The 22,027-nt window shown below is 42.2% G+C and overlaps 1 protein-coding gene across 2 annotated transcripts in view; it reads right to left on the bottom strand.

Moving 5' to 3' along the window:
* CLDN16 (claudin 16) overlaps positions 1-22,027 on the bottom strand; it is a 93,514-nt gene that overhangs the window by 7,139 nt on the left and 64,348 nt on the right. The window contains exons 3-5 of one of the 2 annotated variants that reach the window (XM_086944966.1): positions 19,313-19,399; positions 14,698-14,862; positions 1,555-1,746 (exon numbers count right to left, since the gene is read on the bottom strand). In XM_086944966.1, the coding sequence (XP_086801092.1) occupies positions 1,555-1,746; positions 14,698-14,862; positions 19,313-19,399 (444 nt within the window). The remainder of the gene's footprint in view (positions 1-1,554; positions 1,747-14,697; positions 14,863-19,312; positions 19,400-22,027) is intronic. The other variant, XM_086944965.1, reaches the window with a different exon arrangement.

Genomic DNA, 22,027 nt, shown 5'->3' with positions numbered 1-22,027 from the left:
ACATGGACATGTGGACATGCTTGGGCCACCATGGACAACCATCAGCTCTCTTGATAGAGATATGCAAACCCAGGGGTAATAAAGGCTTACCATCTAGATATTCCTGGCAGGAATTTCTAGAAACCTGCTTAGTGAGGGCACCCATGACTCTAGGGCTGCTCCCTTCAGTTGACACGCCTCCCGTGACGTGGTAGCCAACTACACATTCCTCCAATCACAGAACTGATCTAGTAAGCAATCAAGTGGCTGGCACCCCCATGGGCATTGGAATCAACATACCTTGAAGGGGGCTACCAGACTTGGGACACTGTTGAAGGTGAAATGCCTCTTGGCCACAGGTATCTTCAAATGTCCCTCCTGTGAGGCTGGTAGGGCCTGGTGCAGAAGGGTAGTGTGGATGAGACAAGACATCCCTGGTGAAAGTTTTTCTGGTGTTAAATATCTCCAGGGAGCCACAATGGTTTCCTTCACATGACGCTGCCAGGGTCCACCAGACTAAAACATTTCCAGTTGACATGCCTGGCTGAGCCGCTCCTAGGGAATCCTGCCCTTTAATGGCTTGCCACTCACGGTGCCCGGGTGGTACCAATGTCTAAATACAGTTGCATAAAAGAAGCGTCCCTAAAGATGCTCCATGCAACACACAGTCCCCCGAAGACCACACTGCTGATTTCCACCCATAAGAAACAAAAAGTGGAAAGTGTAGGTCCAGGGCCAGTCTCTGCTTCACCCACAGACAGACACCATGAAGCTCTATCACAATTACGGCTCCCGGTTTTATGGTATTTATTTTTTAAACATTTCCATGTGTATTTATCCATATTTGTTGGTTGGCCATCTTATTGGTACTTATTCATGTCTATTTTTTCTTTTGAGAAAAAATGGATTCGAAAAAATAATATTTCCATATTTATTTAACTGATAAAGTTGCGCTCATACTGTGATGCCTGTCGAGTTTTAGCAAATTAAGCAGCCAAATATAGCGAAACGCTACACTCACAGCTAAATATCAGCATTCCAGTACAAATATATGTTAATATATGCCTGTATTTAGGAAAATCTCAACCAGTTTTTTTAAATCTTCCCATGCAGTCTTTCTGCTCAGCTGTTGTCCTGGAAATCACAGAAGACAGCACGGAGAGTCGCCCACATGAAGCACAATTGCCCTTGCTTTTCCACTTTTGAAAATAAATATAGACAGGAACCACACTGTTTTCTGTTTGTATTTATCTGTAAAAATCAGTAAAAATGGAAAACTGGGCGCCTTAATCACAATTTAGTGTGTGCCACTGACTTTATATTCAAGCATTATTCTGCACTCTTTGAAGATAAAGTGTGGGTCTCAGTGCAGAGGGTGTGCATGCCAAGTGTTGATTTTGCTGTAGGGAAGTCGGCCAGCATGTTTGAAGGTCAGCCCTTTGGAGGGAATTTGGTGTGTTGTATTCTAAACTTCATCCCACATTTCTCAAACATAGGACAATAAAAGATTTCAGGACAGAGGGCAGAGGAGTGGGGTCATCAGGAGGAAAGGGTGCTCCAGGCTCCATCACTTACCTCTAAAGAGATAGAGACAGCAGGTCAGCAATGCCCCACCCAGGAAGCTGCCCATTGACCCCACCATTCCGAGCCAACACGACCAGCCGAACTTGTACTGGATGCCCAGGAAGACGTTGTGGAAGACCAGGGACGAGCGCTCCACGTACACATCGATGGCGTACCAGACGGAACCAATGATGCCAGGGATACCTACAAGAAGAAGCAAACGTATCTCACAACCAACGAAGGCCCACTGCCCAGATGTTCAACTCCTTAGAATACCAGTTGACATCTGGAATCTTCAACATAGGGAAGAGATTCAGCATGGCACACTGGGAAATTGGTCATTCTCTTTATTCCTGCTATTTGGAGTCATGGAATTTGGGGGGGGGGGGGGGCTGAAAAACTTAAATGTTTAGATGTCTGCAGAATAATATAGTCAACATACTGCCATTGGATTTCCTAGTGTCGATAAGTCCGCGGCATGTTGGGGTCTACTGTGGTGTTGAGACAGACTCAAACCCAGCGCAATTCAAAACCTTTGGCCATTAAAAAGATGTGTGGTGTCTTTCTACATAGCACTGCTGTCTTGAGAGGCAAGGGAGAAGGCTCTCTCAGCTGCAGGGTCATGATCCTTTCCTTGTTTCAGGACACACGCAATGCATACCATATCGCATACCCACCCAAGCTCTCGTCATGCTCAATACTCCACCTTGCATAGGGGGCAAGGAACAAAAAGCTGTCTACCATGAGACACATTCAGCAGAGGTGTGAGTTATGGGGTGTGTGGTAGTACATGGCACACAATAACTAGTGAATCTGAAGGTTGTTTTCAGGTTTGTTTGCTGAACTATCACTAGCTGTGGTCTTCAATAAATTTTTCTCATATACTATATTCACCCCTATTATAGACTGGCAGTCACCACTGTATAGTTATGGTTCAAATATACTGTCCGTAGACTTCATGGACAGTAAGGCACCAAATTAGTCAATCATTTGACACAGTTAGCTAAGGTCTGGAATGTCAATGTTTCTTTTGATATGTACAAAGAAAAATATGCTGATGTGCTGTCCCATTTTAGCTTCTGTAGGAAATTCGCTTGAGTCTACAGAAAAAAAATCAGAACAGATTTACAACAAATTTGGCAAGAAAGTAAACCTTTACTCAGACAAAGTGCTTTTAGTAGTTTGTTGGTAAAATGTTCAATAGTTTTTGATAAATATCTGTTTGAAATTGATGTAGGGTGGGCTTGAAAATGTAGCTCAGTGAATATCTACCCCATGGATTTAAAATGGGAAATGTCACTTCTATTACCGCTCCCCTTTTTTTGCCCACCACTTCTTCCACTTCACTAATCTGTACAAAACTTTTAATGCCAAAACCAAATTGGATGGGCATTTATTTTGGGAAAGTTTTTGGGCAGTTTGGTCGAACAGCAGTTGCCACTGTGTCATTATAGTTAACTTTTTTGGCCCCCATTTTTAACTGTCCATTGACAAATATGTGCACATTTGAAAATACCAAGCGTTATCTCAACCTACGACTTTAGGAAATGTCGCGTGTTGTACCCTAGTCAAATACAGTAAGTGAGTGGCAAATTTTGTGCCAGATCTGGGCCAAAGCTAGAGACGAATCAAAAAATGTCTTTGATGTAATTTAAGTGGAAAGCGAGGATGACCATACCTACACAGGGATAACTGTTACTGAGATGGATGGATGGATGGATGGATGGATGGATGGATGGATGGATGGATGATGGATGGATGGATGGATGGATGGATGGATGGATGGATGGAAATTACACCGTGGTGGTTGCCACTGTGTAGTTATAGTTAGGTCAGAGTTTACATAGAAAAGGTATTTTTGTTTCATTAATAACTTTGATACCTTTTGATGATTCAGCAAGAAACTTGCCCCTCCCCCCCCGATAAAAAAAAATAATTCAACCACTTTTCTCGTTTGAGACAAACCTTGGCCCATCAAGAGGGGGCCTAGAAAAAGTGGGTGGCAAGAGAGGCCAGGCCCTTCGGCCAACCCCCGGCTGCGTGTGGCCAAAGGCCGTACACCATTTGCCTGAGGGTGTTGGGCGTATGCGCAATTTTGAATATGATCAAAAATTCACAAAAAATGTCTGAAAAAAACAAAGGGTAAAGTGACGTTATAGTTAAGTATGGTAATACGATCTTTGCTTAAATTATATAAAAGGCAGAAATTGCTGAAAAACAAGTGTTTAATTGACGTTACAGTTAAGTATGGTAACATGATCTTAGCTTAAATTTAAATAAAAAGACAGACATTTACTGAAAAACAAGAGTTAAAGTGACAGTATAATTAGCTGCTGAATAAGATAAGAACTAATGTTTGAAAACTGAAACCACAGAAATTTGCCAATTACGGTTTAGTGAACTACCTTTAACTTGTGCCCATTTCATGCACTGCTTTATTACCTCACATATTACATTACTCATGACACGTTAAATGACAAGAATAAGGACATCACTGATGGCATGTCAAATGACATAATTTATGACATCACGGGTGACATCTCAAATTACATCATCCATGACACTCCTATTCACATTCGTCCATAAGTCCTTAGATCATTTAGAAAAAGAAAGTTGTTACTAAAGGGCCTGTAGTAATACACAGCAGAGTTACTGGAAGCAAATACTTGACAAATGTACCCATTAGTGCATCTGATGGAAGCATTGGTGTAAACATAGACCGGTCACTGTCCGCCTGCTCTGAGCCGAAGCAAATTTACTAACATGCATTGTGGCTGCTGGGTGTGCTGCCCCAGCACACTAATGTGCAGCAGGGAACGGAGAAATCTGCTTCACTCTTCAATATAAGCAAGTAGCATAGCTCAGTGGGTTCATGTTTCTCCTGCAGAGCTCTGTGTGCTACCTGAAGGTCATAGGGTTGACCTTGTGAGGTAAACTTGATGGTAAGGTGATGATAAAATATATGCTAGTAAATATCGAAGTAAAACAAGATATGCACATTATTATAAATGATAAAGAAACACAAACAACCCATAATGTGGCGGATGAAGAAACACCAAAGGGAAATAGCAAAATAAGACAGACATGCAGATGAGATGCATAGAAAGACAGATATGCAGATAAGATGTATAGAAAGACAGACAAGCAGATGAGGGGCATAGAAAAACAGACATGCATGTGAGATGAGATGCATAGAAAGACAGATATGCAGATAAGATGCATAGAAAGACAGACCTGCAGATGAGAAGTATAGAAAGACAGACAAGCAGATGAGGGGCATAGAAAAACAGACATGCATGTGAGATGAGATGCATAGAAAGGCAGACATGCAGATGAGATGCATAGAAAGACAGATATGCAGATGAGAAGTATAGAAAGACAGACAAGCAGATGTGGGGCATAGAAAAACAGACATGCATGTGAGATGAGATGCATAGAAAGACAGATATGCAGATGAGATGCATAGAAAGACAGACAAGCAGATGAGGGGCATAGAAAAACAGACATGCATGTGAGATGAGATGCATAGAAAGGCAGACATGCAGATGAGATGCATAGAAAGACAGACCTGCAGATGAGAAGTATAGAAAGACAGACAAGCAGATGAGGGGCATAGAAAAACAGACATGCATATGAGATGAGATGCATAGAAAGACAGATATGCAGATGAGATGCATAGAAAGACAGATATGCAGATGAGAAGTATAGAAAGACAGACAAGCAGATGAGGGGCATAGAAAAACAGACATGCGTGTGAGATGAGATGTATAGAAAGACAGATATGCAGATGAGAAGTATAGAAAGACAGACAAGCAGATGAGGAGCATAGAAAAACAGACATGCATGTGAGATGAGATGCATAGAAAGGCAGACATGCATGTGAGATGAGATATATAGAAAGATAGACATGCAGATGAGATGCATAGAATGACAGACATGCAGATGAGATGCATAGAAAGGCAGACATGCAGGTGAGATACATAGAAAGGCAGAGATGCAGGTGAGATGCATAGAAATCAATCAATCAATCAATCAATCAATCAATCATTTGTAAAGCGCACTACATACCCTCGAGGGTCTCAAGACGCTACTGATCGAACAGCCAGGTCTTGAGTATCCTCCTGAAGGTCAGCAGGTCTTGGGTCTGTCGTAGGCTCAGTGGGAGGGTGTTCCATGTCTTGGCGGCGAGGTGGGAGAAGGATCTCCCACCGGTGGTTGTTCTTCGGATGCACGGGACGGTGGCAAGTGAGAGGTCGGCGGAGCGTAGCTGGCGGTTGGGGGTGTAGAGGGAGAGCCGTCTGTTGAGGAAGGCTGGGCCAGTCTTGTGGAGTGCCTTGTGTGCATGGATGAGGAGCTTGAAGGATATCCTCTTGTTGACAGGGAGTCAGTGCAGGTTTCTCAAATGGGGGTTGATGTGGCCGTGGAGTGGTACGTCAAGAATCAGTCGTGCCGAGGCGTTTTTGATGCGTTGTAGTCGTTTGATGAGCTTGGTCAGATCTCCTGCGTAGAGGGCGTTTCCGTAGTCGAGTCTGCTGCTGACGAGGGCCTGGGTGACTGTCTTTCTTGTATCTGTTGGGATCCATCTGTAGCTCTTGCGGAGCATGTGGAGGGTGTTGAAGCAGGAGGAGGAGACGGCGCTTACTTGCTTGGTCATTGAGAGCTTTGGGTCGAGGATGATTCCCAGGTTGCGTGCGTGGTCAGTGGGTGTTGGGGCTGCCCCCAGTGCCGTTGGCCACCAGGAGTCATCCCAGGCTGAAGAGTTGGAGCCGAGGATGAGGACCTCCGTCTTCTCTGAGTTCAGCTTCAGACGGCTGGTCTTCATCCAGTCGGCGACGGCCTTCATTCTTTCGTGGAGGTTGGCTTTGGCGGTGATGGGGTCCTTGGTGAGGGAGGCGATCCGCTGAGTGTCGTTGGCGTAGGAGATTACGTTGAGGTCGTGCTGTTGGTATACGTGTGCGAGCTGAGCCATGTAAAAGTTGAACAGCGTCGGGCTGAGGGAAAGACAGACATGCAAGTGAGATGTATATGAAAAGATTTTCAGAATCCCACAATAGAGTTTCTGGCCCCTACTAATTTGGAACTTTAAAGGGGCATGTTTTGGCTTTTCTTCTTCCGATTCTTTGAGGCATGTATCAATGATTTGTGAATGGATTTCCGGTTGCAAACCAATGATCAGTTTTGACTCCCAAATTCGGGCGGTAACTGATTCACAAATGCTGAAGGCTCCCCTTTACTCCTTCCCTTCAGGGAATCATGGACGCAACTTCCGGGGGAGTAGGCAGCGATTAAGGGACTACTGCCAACTCTCACGAAGTTTTTCAAACTGGATGGTTTCTAAAGCATCCGTTTCCTTTAAGGAAATCAGGATACAGTGAAAAAATAAATTGAAATGCAAATCACTGTAGTTGTAGATAAAAAGAGGGCATTGCAAATGGCGACCTCCTAATGCACATTATTAGGCTGGCTGTTCTGTGACCGCTGCTCTCAAACGGTGCACAATTTTGCATCGGTTGGTTCACAAATCAGATTAGATGCAAAATGTTAATGCACAATTTGCAATTTCTTTTTGCGAAGCCAATCTTAGTAAATTTTCACTAGAACTCTATTTTCCATCGTCAAAAGCAGACAGTTTAGTGCTGGTCCACTTAATGCAAAAAAGCAGCCAATGAGAGGGCGCATTCAAGTCTGAGGTTGGTCACGTGACCACCTGAAGGCAGCCCTGGCACTTCACAGAGAGGCAGACCCTGCCACCTGCTGGCCTGCTCCAGACTGCACTTAATTCTTGTGTTCTTGAAGCCATAACTTTGATGCCTTAACTTTTGGAAGTCTTCTTCTTTTTAGAAACTCTAACTACATTTATAACTAAAATCTTCAGAGTAAATGTCTCCCATGCCAAAAAATGAAAGTTTATAGTTGGGTGAGGTGCCAGGGGCATCCTGCTGATATACACTTGCCAATTACAAGAGCAAAATGGAAGGCAAAGCGGCCAATGGGATTCGCCAGAGTATACATACGGGTGCAAGGATGAAGGCGGATACTCAGGGAGGGATCTTGGATCCTGTAGAGTGGGATCTGCTTCAGGTCCTCCAAACTAGGGGTTCCCCCACTCTACTCAGTGAATGAGTAGTTTCCCATCCACGCTGCTTCCCTTTACTGGGCATGTGAGTACTTTCCACCCAGTTGTGCTTACAGTCAAGAATGTATGATATGATGTGAGTAAGTATTTACAGAGCACAGACTGTCACTCTAAAGAGAACATCCTGGGACTATGCAAAACTAATACAGGTTCCTAAGAGTAGGCTAGTAGAGTCCTCTTAATGAACTCCAAAGGGAGTCCGCAGCTCGGAAGAACCAAGATTTAAGTTCTTTTTTTTTAAGTTACTTGAGATCAATGGCACGCATACTGCAAGGAAGCAGGTTCCGTGCTTTGTGCCCACATGCATCAAACTAAATTGGATTTGCAAACGGTGCGAATCGCAATTTTCGGCCGTTTGCGAATGCAATTTACTAAATTGGGATGCATCATGTTTTTCGCAATTTTAGAAATCGCAATTACGTTACGATTTCTAAAATTGCAATTGCATTTAAGAAATCGCAATTTGAGATTTCTTAAATGCAATGCATGAACATTTTAAATTTGCGAATTCACACATAGGGAGAGGTAAATTACCATGAAGTTGACCTTCATGGTAATTTGCGAAAACTTTCAAAAATGCACAAAAGTACATTTTTTAAAGTTTCATTTTACACACACACATGCTCTTGGGGCATGTGTGTGTGAGAAATGCACTTAAAGTTATATTTCAGGGGTGCAGGGGGGGTCCTTTGGATCCCCCCCTGCACCCTTGAAATTGCATTTTCAATTTGCGATTCGCAAATTGCTAATCGCAAATTGAAAATGACTTCCCATTCATTCCTATGGGCCTCTAGGCCCATAGGAATCAATGGGAAGGGATTCCTTAATTGCGATTCGCAAATTGTGAATCGCAATTAAGGAAATTTAAGAAATTGCAAAAAAAATTGCGATCTCTTGGTGCATAGCCGTTTGCGATTTCTTAATTGCGATTCCTTAATTTTGGCAATTAAGAAATTGCAAACGGCAACAATGATGCATGTGGCAGTTGGAGTCTAAAACTGCGAATTACTTTCAACCTCGAGATTTCAGATGGAATGAGGGCAGTTCAGAAACTTCTCAGAGGAATGATCTTGGGGGTTCGCTGGGGCAGGTAATGGCAGAACAGTTCATTAACGTATTTAGGTCTAGGAACAGAAGTATTTGAAAAAGGATCCTTTCTTGGCTTGGAAGCCAGAGCAGCTTATTACGTACTGCCGATACGGAACTCCGCCTGGGGCGTTGGAGACCAGTCGAGCGGCTGTATTCTGTACCATCTGAAGTTTATGAATGAGGCCTTTTGTGCAGCAAGCATAAAGACTATTACACTAGTCCAATCTTGAGGAAATGAGTTGTAGGAATGAGTAGTAGGAATATGGAAATCAAAACTGTTTATCTCACTTTATCATGAGCTCCTCCTGGTGACACTTTTTCCATCATCACATGACAACGATCTGTTAAATGGGAAGAAAACCAAAATTGTAATGAAAAGATTCCTATTTTACTCCAGGAAGCAACGTCCGGATGAGCCCATAGAGGGCCATGTGTCTGTACTCAGGTCTTTAGCGGTCACATGTGATTTTGAGCATATTTATTATGAACAGGTACTTAGGGACCAAATTTTGATGAGGACCAACAATATGAAAATACAAGAGAGGGTGTGGATAAGTACTGACATGTCGCTCAATGATGCCATTGAAACTGCCAAAGCAATTGAGCGTTCAGAGAAACTTGTGAAAGAGACAAGAGGTGTTGGGAAGACTGATATCCATGTTGTGCACAAGGATACGTCTAAAATGAGGAACCAATGCATCCAAAAAAAGGGCACATCATAAATTAATGATATGAAGCTCCCGTGGCAGAAGCAGATGGAAGGAAGAATGCATTTTTATGCTATTGATGTGGGAACAATGCACATTTGGATGATGCAAAGGTGTGTCCTGCTATGGACAAAATATGTTCAAGGTGTGGTAAGAAGGGGCATTTTAGCAGGGTGTGTAGATCGGTTCCTAAGAAAGCCAACCGTATACAAAGGTAAGAAGGATATCATCGCTCTAATGATAGCAGTGTGCCTGACATTAATACTGTGTTGAGCATTGGTGAAGAATCTTATTTCATAAAGTTTCCTTCATGTGAAATCAATATTGATGGAGTTGGGTTGTGTGTACTTGTGGATTCTTGTGCTTGGTACACCATTATTTCACATGATGTTCTAAAAAATAACTGGACAATAAGAAACTCATTCCTCCTGATGTCGCTCCCGGAGGGTACACTGGTCATACAATTGATTTATTAGTTTCTTTTGGGCCTGAATAGAATTTTCTGGGTGTCAGACATGTGGGAAGATTTATGTAGCCAGACAGGGCCAATCCCTGTTGCGTTGGCCGCACCAAGAAGAAATGGGAATCAAATTAGATCCTGCTGCGCCCTCTCCTGTGTATGTTGTTGCTGCTAAAGTTGCAGGGGACGGGAATGCCATTTTATTGGAATTAAAATCACGGTTTCCTGAAGTTTTCAGTGGTACACTAAGAATATCGTCGATTCAAGCACCATAGGGTGCATAGCGTTATCACTTAGAGGTAAACTCCAAGACATTTTACATGATCTTTGTCAGAAGAAAATTATTGAGCTGGTGGAATCATCACCATGGGTTTCTCCAATTGTTATTTCAGTCAAACCCTCTGGCGAATTGAGACTTTGCATTGACTTGTGCAGCCTCAACAATGCCATATGGGTGGATGCTCACCATCTGCCTAATTGACACGAGATGCTCACCATGTTAGCTGGCAGCGAAAATATTTACTTCTCTTGACTTAGCAAGTGCATATCACCAGGTTGTTTGAGAAGAAGAATCAAGGAATTTAACAGCATTTGTAACTCCTGAAGGGTCGTTTTGGTTCTGTCGCATGCCTTTTGGGCGTGTCAGTGCCACAGCTGTTTTTCATAGATTGAAGAAGGAAACTCTGGATGGGTTAAAAGGAGCGGTTGCGTTCCAAGATGGCATACTTGTTTTTGGCAAGGATGCCAAAGACCATGATCACAAATTAAAAGGGTTTTCATGGCCTTAGCTGACAGAGGTCTTGCATTACAACATGATGAATGCAAGTTCAAGCAAACTGAAGTTGAGTACTTAGGGCACTCTATTAGTCATGAACAATCCATAGCTCTGGTGACCTACATGCGCCATCCCTAGCTCTGCTGAGCTACATGCACCATCCATAGCTCTGGTGATCTACATGCACCATGCATAGCTCTGGTGACCTACATGCACCATCCATAGCTCTGCTGAGCTACATGCATCCATAGCTCTGGTGACCTACATGCACCACCCATAGCTCCGGTGACCTACATGCACAATCAATAGCTCTGGTGTCCTACATGCACCATCCATAGCTCTGGTGACCTACATGATCCCTCCATAGCTCTGGTAAACTACATGCACCATCCATAGCCCTGGTGACCTACATGCCCCATACATAACTCTGGTGACCTACATGCACCATCCATAGCTCTGGTGTCCTACATGCACCCTCCATAGCTCTGGTGACCTACATGCACCATCCATAGCTCTGCTGAGCTACATGCACCATCCATAGCTCTGGTGATCTACATGCACCATGCATAGCTCTGGTGGCCTATATTCACCATCCATAGCTCTGCTAAGCTCCATGCACCATCCATAGCTCTGGTCCTACATGCACCCTCCATAGCTCTGGTGACCTACATGCACCATCCATAGCTCTGCTGAGCTACATGCACCATCCATAGCTCTGGTGATCTACATGCACCATGCATAGCTCTGGTGACCTACATGCACCATCCATAGCTCTGCTGAGCTACATGCACCATCCATAGCTCTGGTGATCTACATGCACCATGCATAGCTCTGGTGCCCTATATGCACCATCCATAGCTCTGCTGAGCTCCATGCACCATCCATAGCTCTGGTGACCTACATGCACCATCCATAGCTCTGGTGACCTACATGCACAATCCATAGCTCTGGTGTCCTACATGCACCCTCCATAGCTCTGGTAAACTCCATCCATAGCTCTGGTGATCTACATGCACCCTCCATAGCTCTGGTAAACTACATGCACCATCCATAGCTCTGGTGATCTACATGCACCCTCCATAGCTCTGGTAAACTACATGCACCATCCATAGCTCTGGTAACCTACATGCACCATCAAAAGCTCTGGTAACCTACATGCACCATCCATAGCTCTGGTAACCTACATGCACCATTCATAGCTCTGGTAACCTGCATGCACCATCCATAGCTCTAGTGACACAAAATCCACCATCCATAGCAAGAGGACACACACAAATAAGGCCTGCGGTAGGCGCTGCTTCCAGCACACATTCTTTGTGCTCCAAATCAATAGTATCTAGGAATAGTTCCCTTCTCCTACACATCAAAAGGGGAGTTCCCTGATTGGGCTTTGTAGGAGGTCTCCACGCGCTGACCTTATAGTGTCCCAAAGCAGGGGTCATGAGCATGCACACGGCTCTCTTTGGGCTGGTCTGTGATATAAAATTCACGCCTGCCCCTTGTCAGGAAGTCTCTTCGGTAAATGTATCATTGAATTAGGTCCATTTTCGAACAGGATTGTATGTATTGCTCTGAAGATGACTAAAATAAAGTAACATTTGCAACGCCTATTAAAGTATAAGTTAAAAGGTTTTCAGAAAACCTATACCACAATTGGCAGATTCAAACAGAAACATTGTAACCTTTTGAAAATGGAATTAGTAGACCCTACAACTGGTGAAATATTGTTCTATATTTTAATGTATTTATTAACTTATTGGTTAGATTACAGTAATTGTTAAATAGAGGTCTTCAGACATACAGGCTTTATTCAGATGTGTTTCTTTGTATCTGGCTGGTTCTAGGATGAAGGCATCAGTACATCACTTGAGGAGAAATACATGTCTGCTGCCATTGTAAAGGTATCACAATGCTGACCAGTGGCTGCGACCCACATGCACGTGAGACACCTGGTGTTCACTTTTAATACGTGTGGGGCCTTCATGCACATTACAGCAGCAAGGCTTGGCCTCACTCGTGTTACCACTGAGAATTGGATCAGAGTGAATGACTGGTCCACTCAAAAGAACCCAATGAAGGGTGTGGCAGGTGTTTAGACCACACTTGTGTTACCACTGAGGATTGGATCAGAGTGAATGACTGGTCCACCAAGGAGAACCGAATGAAGGCTGTGGCAGGTGTACAGGCCTCACTCGTGTTACCACTGAGGATTGGATCAGAGTGAATGACTGGTCCACTCAAAAGAACCCAATGAAGGGTGTGGCAGGTGTTTAGACCACACTTGCGTTACCACTGAGGATTGGATCAGAGTGAATGACTGGTCCACCAAGGAGAACCGAATGAAGGTTGTGGCAGGTGTACAGGCCTCACTCGTGTTACCACTGAGGATTGGATCAGAGTGAATGACTGGTCCACTCAAAAGAACCCAATGAAGGGTGTGGCAGGTGTTTAGACCACACTTGTGTTACCACTGAGGATTGGATCAGAGTGAATGACTGGTCCACCAAGGAGAACCGAATGAAGGCTGTGGCAGGTGTACAGGCCTCACTCGTGTTAAAACTGAGTATTGGATCAGAGTTAATGACTGGTCCACCAAGGAGAACCGAATGAAGGCTGTGGCAGGTGTTCAGGCCTCACTCGTGTTACCACTGAGGATTGGATGAATGTGAATGACTGGTCCACTGAAAAGAATCCAATGAAGGTGTTTAGACCACACTTGTGTTACCACTGAGGATTGGATGAGAGTGAATGACTGGTATGTGGTGGGTATTCAGCCCTCATTCAAGTAACCACTGAGGATTGGATGAGAGTAAATGACTGGTCCACCCAGGAGAACCGAATGAAGACTGTGGCAGGTGTTATGGCCTCACTCGTGTTACCACTGAGGATTGGATGAGAGTGAATGACTGGTCCACTTAAAAGAACCCAATGAAGGGTGTGGAAGGTGTTTAGACCACACTTGTGTTACCACTGAGGATTGGATGAGAGTCAATCAATCAATCAATACATTTGTAGCCCGCGCTACTCACCCGTGAGGGTATCAAGGCGCTGACGGGAGGGAGGGTGCCACTATTGCTCGAATAACCAGGTCTTGAGGTGTCTCCTGAAGGTGAGATGGTCCTGGGTCAGTCGTAGGTGTGGGGGGAGGGAGTTCCATGTCTTGGCAGCCAGGTAAGAGAATGATCTTCCTCCGGTGGTGGTTCTGCGAATCCGTGGGACGGCGGCGAGGGCGAGGCTGGTGGAGCGAAGCTGGTGGGTGGGAGTGTAGAACGAGAGGCGGTTGTTGACGTATTCGGGGCCCTTGTTGTGGAGTGCTTTGTGTGCGTGGGTTAGCAGCCTGAACGTGATCCTCTTGCTGACGGGGAGCCAGTGCAGGTTTCTCAGGTGGGCAGATATGTGGTTGTGGCGGGAGATGTCGAGGAAGAGTGAATGACTGGTCCACTCAAGAGAGCCATATCAAGACTGGGGCAGGTGTTTATGCCTCACTCGTATTACCAATGAGGATTGGATGGGAGTGAATGACTGGTATGTGGTAGGTATTCAGGCCTCACTCATGTTACAACTGAGGACTGGATGAGAGTGAATGGCTGGTCCACCCAGGAGAACCCTATAAAGGCGGTGGCAGGTGTTGAGGCCTAACTTCTGATTGGAGGTCACACTCAAACTACAGAGGAAGAAAGTCATTTGGGGGTTGACAAGCATGCAAGCGGGATCCTTACACTGCAGCTTTGTTGCATTAATTGCCATGCTTCGTTTGTTACATGAATATTGCTTGTTACTTGAATATTGTCCCTACCTAAAATCCTACAGGCAAACACACCAACTGGAGAATGCAATGTACCAACATCATTGAGTTTGTAAAGGGAAACAACCAGGCAAACCGCAAGCAGGAAAAGGAAGTGTCACCGACACCATGCAACAGCCTGTCAGCTTCCCAGCAACAGCACAGAGTGTGGAGTCACTGTTTGTCAGACACTCCCAGACTTACCTCCAATGAGCAGTGTGATTCCAGCAACAAAGCAAATCCTCAGCTTAATCGTGGGCTCGTCCTTGAGGAACTTGACGCAGTCAAGCCCTAGGAGTAGGGTGATGAAGCCAAACCCCGCTAGGATGTCTGCTGTGATCATCAGCCCTCGGGTCACCACCAGCTTCACTGCAAAGCAGGGAGGGATGTTAGAGCATGGAACATGGACATGGACCAGTGAAGGAGCCAGCCACAGACAGAGACATGCACCAGCACCCTTCATCAAGAGATGCACTAAGGTCTCGATTACGAGTTCCAAGGTATACATGAACGGTAATACCACACTCAGCGCTTTTTAGACAAACTGCACTTTGTAGTAAGTTTTGTAGTACTACAGTAGAACTACAAAACCTACTACAAAGCGCTACTCATAAACTGCACTTTTGTGGTAACTTAAACATGTAACTTACACTTTTGTAGTAACTTATACATGTAAAAAAGCTAGATCAGAGCTGCACCACTGACGCAGTTGTGGGACTGCCAACTCTGTTAGAATATATATAAGTTCAAGGTCACTACCAAATTAATCCTGCCTACTGATCTATTCAGACTTATGAATGTCCTGAAGAAGTCCTGTGCCTTAGGACAAAACGTGTAGGCTGTTGCTCTTTAAGAATGAATCAATGAAAAAAAAACCTTTTCATTTGATGCCTCATTGAGCAATAACTATTTGCATGGACTTGATTATTTCAAAAGTGGTGCAGCTCTGATCTAGCTTTTTTACATAATTGCCCCTGCTGTTAGGGGAGTCATCTTGGACAGGGGGCACCTTTAGAGGCGTGCACACAGGATATCTTAGGTTGACTTTGATTGGTGATTTTTTGTGATTGGTGCCACAATCGTTTGCTGTTGGTCCACTGTCCGAACCTTGTGGTTTTAACTTTTACATGTAACTTACAATTTTGTAATAACTTACGCATCTAACGTACTCTTTTTAATTACTTACACATTATTAGTAACAAATAAGTGTAACATACACTTTTGTAGTAACTTACAGATGTAATTTTGCTTCAAAATACACTTACATACATTTTTGTAGTACTTACAAGTGTAGCTTACATTTTTGTAATGACTTACATTTTACTAGTAACGTACAAGTGTAACTACACTAATGTAGTAACTTACACATGTCATTTACATTTTTGCAGCAAGTCCTGCACTACACATATCCGACCACTGGTAACGCAACAGCCTCCCAAAAACATAATGGAGCTGGGGACTTAAAATATAATCCAATATAAATTAATGATAAATTATGTAAAATTATTTAAAATAGTCAAAATTATAAATAAATATACACTAATGTTAAAAAAACTAAAAAGAATGAGCACATATTTATTTTTAATTACAAAATATTTAATAACTGACTAATTTTAAAGCATATTGTAACATTAACATTTAAAAAATAACAATATTATTATAATCATTTCTATTCATCATAATTAATGAACAATAACGAACTTTCTTCAGGTGGAGATTTTTTTTTAACTTACATTTCAACAAAATAGTTCTCACCTAATTTATTATATTACTATTAACTAATGTTTTAATTCAAAATTAATTTCATAGTGCTGTACTATTTGTCTATTACGTTGTACTTTTGAAGTAAATAAATAAATTCAATTTGCATTAATGTTTAACATGGACTTTGTTTAATATTTATTTTAAAGTTAAATCTTTTCAATTTTTAATTTCCCTTTCACTTCTGCAAACCAGGTAGTATTTTTAGCAACTTGAGCCATTTGAGCTAGAAACACATTTTGTTATTCAAATCTGCAAACTATAAAGGTGATTGTAGATTATAGTGCAAATGCTGGAAATTAAAAAATATGCAGAAAAAGCTGCAGTATCACATAATTCCAGTGGTACTGACTTTTAACGTATCTAAAAAAAATATTTATGTATGTAATAGAACATATTACGGGTTTGCATGCAATATTAAAATAGAATACAAATTGTGGGCCCAATTCACATAAGTAATCTGAGAAAAAATCCTAACTTTATGACTTTCGGTAGTCACAAAGGGTATTTAGGAGTTGTAAAGTTAGAATTTTGCCTCAGTTAAATTTAAGTTTTGGTCTTAAGTTAAACTTAAGACCAAAACTTAAGTTTAACTGAAACAAAATCCTAACTTTGCGACTTTCAGTATTTACAAAGGGCATTTAGGAGTAATAAAGTTAGGATTTTGTCTCACTTAAACTTAAGTTTGATTCAAGTTAAATTTAAGACCAAAACTTAAGTTTAACAGAGACAAAATACCAACTTTATTGCTCCTAAATTCCCTTTGTGAATACCAAAAATCGTAAAGTTAGGATTTAACCTCAGATTACTTTTGTGAATCGGGCCTGGTACTTTTATCCTGTAGTTGGCTTAATTTTTAGAAAACCTAAGGGCTGGTTGTTAAATAAAGAACACAACCCTTTACTCACAGTAGGTGGCCAGGCAGATCCTCACTTGTAAATGATTGTTGTTGCGTGTGTACTTACCAAGAGAGAGAGGAGGGTTGGTGTGTGTAACCTTTGTTCTTTATTTCTTGCTGTTTGACCAGTGAGCTATATGCAGGGTAGAATATGCCTTCTTTTTCACGAATGCCGTCACCCCGCACACAATTACAACGCAGACCTTACAACAACTGTGTTGTAACAATGCATACCATTACCCCAGAACAACGACTTGCGGGGTGCTGGATGTTGGAATAGTATAATTTACTATTCCAACTCCAGTCTGTGTGGACAGTAGGGAAGGTGTTGGATTTTTAATCCAACACCTTCTTCCAGAAACGCAAGTCATTGTTTCGACTTGCGTGGTAATGGTATGCGTTGTTACAGCGTGGTTGTTGTAACAACCATGTTGTAATTGCATGCGTGGTGACAGCTTACTTGTGAGGGTGTTTACCTGCGAAGAATATGCCTCCTTTTCACACATAGGTCAGTAGTGTATTATTGTACTGTAAACTGTATTTGTTTGTGTAGCTCCTGGTATATGTGGGTGACAAGCTTGAAGGGAGCAAGTTTGCGAACCAGGAGCCAGTGTTGTTTTCCTAGGTGGTTTGTAATGTGACTGCAGGGAAGAGTTAGAGCACAAGTCTGGCTGTTTCATCTGGATGACCTGAAGATGTGAGGGTGAAGTGTGTGGAGATGCCCACGCAGAGAGTGTTGCCAATGTCTTGTTCAAAGGTTGTATTGATTAAGGATTATAGATTGCATGGTCTATCTTTTAGTAAGTGTTGTTAAATGTAGTTAAATGTAATCTTACACATTCTGATAAAACTGTTTTTATGGTTAGGGTTATGTGTAGTGCTCCATTTGAGCACAGTGTTAAACTTCAGTATTACAGTCTGGAGTGGAAATAAGGTTAAAGTTAAGTTTAGGGTTGGGGTTAACATTCATTTGTAAATTAACTAATTTAAAATACATGCAATTTAATTACAAGTACAAATGTAACTGCTGAAGAAACATGTAAACCCAATAATTACATTGATTAAGGATTATAGATTATTAGTGCCTATCTTGGTGAAATAAATTAAAATATAAGTTAATTAATTTTGATACATTAGTTGTTAGATTAAGACTTAAGATTCACAGTGGGGAGGGGTTACCTTTAGTGTTACAGTACGAAATAGGTTGAAGGTTAGTTTTATTGTTTTGATTATTGTTGAGGGACAGGTTAAAGTGATTTGGATAGAAACAATGGGCATTTCAATGTTATAGATAAGGGGGTGAGAAATTCTAAACAGAAATGAGGGAGTGTTGGTATTGATTGTGATTAAAGTAGTGATATATACCCCACATAGCATATTAGAGTACTTCAACCAGAATCCCGATGCAATTAAACTGTGTCTCTAAGATGTCAGTGATGTGAGTTTTTATATTTTAGACAAACATCATCCAAGTTAGCCATACAAGATTGAACAAGCCTTGCAAAAAACTAGAAGGAAAGGCAGACAACTCAGCTCATCTAACAAGAGTTTAGTGTTTATAAAGCACCAAAAGAGTTGACATGATCAAATGCATTAGAAGCCACAAGCCTACTGAGTCAACACTACTGGGAACAGATTTTGAGACACTGATTGGCCATGATCCTTGTTATTTAATGTGATGCGATGCAAGTGTCTTCTCCAATGTGGAAGGTTTTCTGAACCTGGAATACTTTGTGCTTTACATCAACATGCATAATCTCTAAATGATAAATATTTGTATACATATCAGTGTAGAAAATTCCATACATTCACTTGAGGATTTCCAAGGTCTGAACTTAATGCTGCAGTGTTTTTAGTGCAGGATATTCAAACCTATGAACGATGTATGTCCTCAAAGGAGACAGACCGCTTTGTCATGAACATATGTCATCTAAAGAGGTACATGTAATATAAAGGGTTTCAAAGGAGGTCCGGGAGAGTCAGACTGTGGCAAACTTTCAAGGTGCCTGCATATCATAAATTTACATACAATGAATTTAAATGAAACTCAATATTGTCAGTGTTAATCATAAAAATCTGACATAGATACGGTCCACTGATCCTACATCGGACAACCTACGAAACAACATTTTCATCTTAGATGTGCATGTAATCATTTACCTTTTAATTGTAAAACCTCAGAAGAACGCTTGATATTTTTGAGTCCACAGTCTATGTTCAAGGTTTCTGAGCTTTCTTCTGCCTCGCCTGTCAATTTAATTATACACTATCAGCTTCTTCATCTTGTATTATCATTTCAAAATCATAATCTGCACCTACCAGCTCTTAACCTCCTGGAGGACTTTGTGTCACACAGTATTGAGTTAACTAATTGCTGTTTGAAGAGCTTATCACAACTCACCAGATCTGGGTGCCTGAACCAAAAATCTAAAGTACACCTGGTTATTTGCCAACCCTGAGACCAGCCAACACCACGCTGTGGATTGTTTGCAAGTTCAACCCTGAGAATTGGTACTCGAAGACTTTCAACCCATGTGCCCGACCTATGACTCTATTTCCTGGTGCCTCAGGTGGAGTAAGATAATCACCATCAATTTAGCAAATCTGTTTATCCTTCAGCTGTTTTGCCTAGGCAATGGCATCTAGGGCTATTATCGGAATCACAATCATCAGTTTACTTGCCTCATTTTTACTTTCCTCCCACACCCTTTTTCCCCTCCACTCAATTAGTCTTCAGCCACCTTACATGCTCTGAACACTCAGAGAGAGACATGCATTTGGTAACATACCGAAAAATCTCAAAAGCTCATGGAATGCCCAAACGGTTTCCAGTCACAGTAGAAGCACTCTAATCAGCAGCATGCAACCATAGAGAGTTCTGAATACCCAAAAACAGTAGGTGTGTCCTTTGCTGGTTATATTATCATGAGTGTCTGAGTGAAATAGTCAGTGAGTGAGTAAGTGAGTGAATCAGTCAGTCTGTGGACAGGAGAACATATAAAATGGAAAACAAAAAACTGATGGATAGAATGCCTGAATTATTCTTAGCACTAAGTTACTCTGGGCATGTTCCATTTGATTTTCCTATAGATTACCTATGCCATAACAGATAGCAGAAACACTACGTAAATCCAGTTAGCCCCTGCAAGGGACAGTGCGTCCTGATGTGGACGGCGCTGTCTCTGTGAATCTTAAGTCTGGTTTGAGTTTCCTTTTATGGGTGACCTGGCCTAGCTGTTCAAGCTGGGTGGTGTTTTCTCGCTGCATGGGGAGCAGCTGCAGTGTGGAGGGGTGTGGCCTAGATGCATGCAGTGATTCTGTAGGAAGGATGTACACATGAAATAGACCTGGATTGAAATCAACATTGAAGACATACCTTAGAAAGGGCTAAACAAAGCAACACAAATTAATGCTTTGTTATAATATTCAAGTTCCACATAATGCATAATTGAACTAATTTACCAACTTTTAGATTAAGGACTAGGAACATTCTGTAGAAGGGACATCTCAGCCTCTTGACTTTAACAACAATGTGCAAGAGACGGAATGCAGCGTGAAAACAAAATAGTGTTAATATTGCCAGAACTTCCTCAGACTTTGTGTTTTAACTAAGTATTCTTGTGTATTTTAAAACCAGAACACATCCCAAATATTGTGTCTTATCTTGAAATGTTGCTGGAGTGCAGAGTGTTTGAAACCCACTCACTGTGGAGCCTCAGATACTGGCGGACCAGGGTCTGCTCCTTGAATATCTCCCTGAGCTTCATGATGTGGTTCATTTGCAAAAAGTACGGTATAATTTATTGTTGTTGGACAGTTATGCCTCAAGATATGCTCATACAGTAGATCTGCACAAGCCATTTGGTGCTCCAATAAATCCCTATTAGCTAAAGTTGTGAATTTGAAAAATATCAAATATCATAGTGCTTTGAAAGATTTCAGATCTGTTGTGGTTCTCACTGCTTTAGAAGATCTCAGCGCCATCAAAGGTCTCAGTGACATTGAAATCCCTAGTCTTATCAAAGATCTCAGGGCCTTCAAAGAGCATGGTATCATCGAAGATCTCAGGGCCTTCAAAGATCATGGTATCATCGAAGATCTCAGGGCCTTCAAAGATCATGGTATCATCGAAGATCTCAGGGCCTTCAAAGATCATGGTATCCTCGAATATATCAGGGCCTTCAAAGATCATGGCATCCTCGAAGATCTCAGGGCCTTCAAAGATCATGGTATCCTTGAAGATCTCAGGGCCTTCAAAGATCATGGTGTCCTCAAAGATCTCAGTGCTTTGAAAATCACATTGCATTCAAAGATCATGGTATCCTCAAAGATCTCAGGGCCTTCAAAGATCATGGTATCCTCGAATATATCAGGGCCTTCAAAGATCATGGTATCCTCGAAGATCTTAGCACCTCCAAAGATCATAGTATCATCGAAGATCTCAGGGCCTTCAAAGATCATGGTATCATCGAAGATCTCAGGGCCTTCAAAGATCATGGTATCCTCGAATATATCAGCACCTCCAAAGATCATGGCATCCTCGAAGATCTCAGGGCCTTCAAAGAACAAGGTATCATCGAAGATCTCAGGGCCTTCATAGATCATGGTATCCTCGAAGATCTCAGGGCCTTCAAAGATCATGGTATCCTCGAATATATCAGGGCCTCCAAAGATCATGGCATCCTCGAAGATCTCAGCACCTTCAAAGATCATGGTATCCTCAAAGATCTCAGCACCTTCAAAGATCATGGTATCCTCAAAGATCTCAGTGCCTTTGAAAATCACATTGCCTTCAAAGATCATGGTATCATCGAAGATCTCAGCGCCTTCAAAGATCATGGTATCATGGTATCATCGAAGATCTCAGGGCCTTCA

Source organism: Lissotriton vulgaris, chromosome 11 (assembly GCF_964263255.1).
Source record: "Lissotriton vulgaris chromosome 11, aLisVul1.2, whole genome shotgun sequence".
Taxonomy (NCBI): domain Eukaryota; kingdom Metazoa; phylum Chordata; class Amphibia; order Caudata; family Salamandridae; genus Lissotriton; species Lissotriton vulgaris.
The sequence above is the reverse complement of the archived record's forward strand: the minus strand, read 5'-3'. Positions and strand labels throughout refer to the sequence as shown.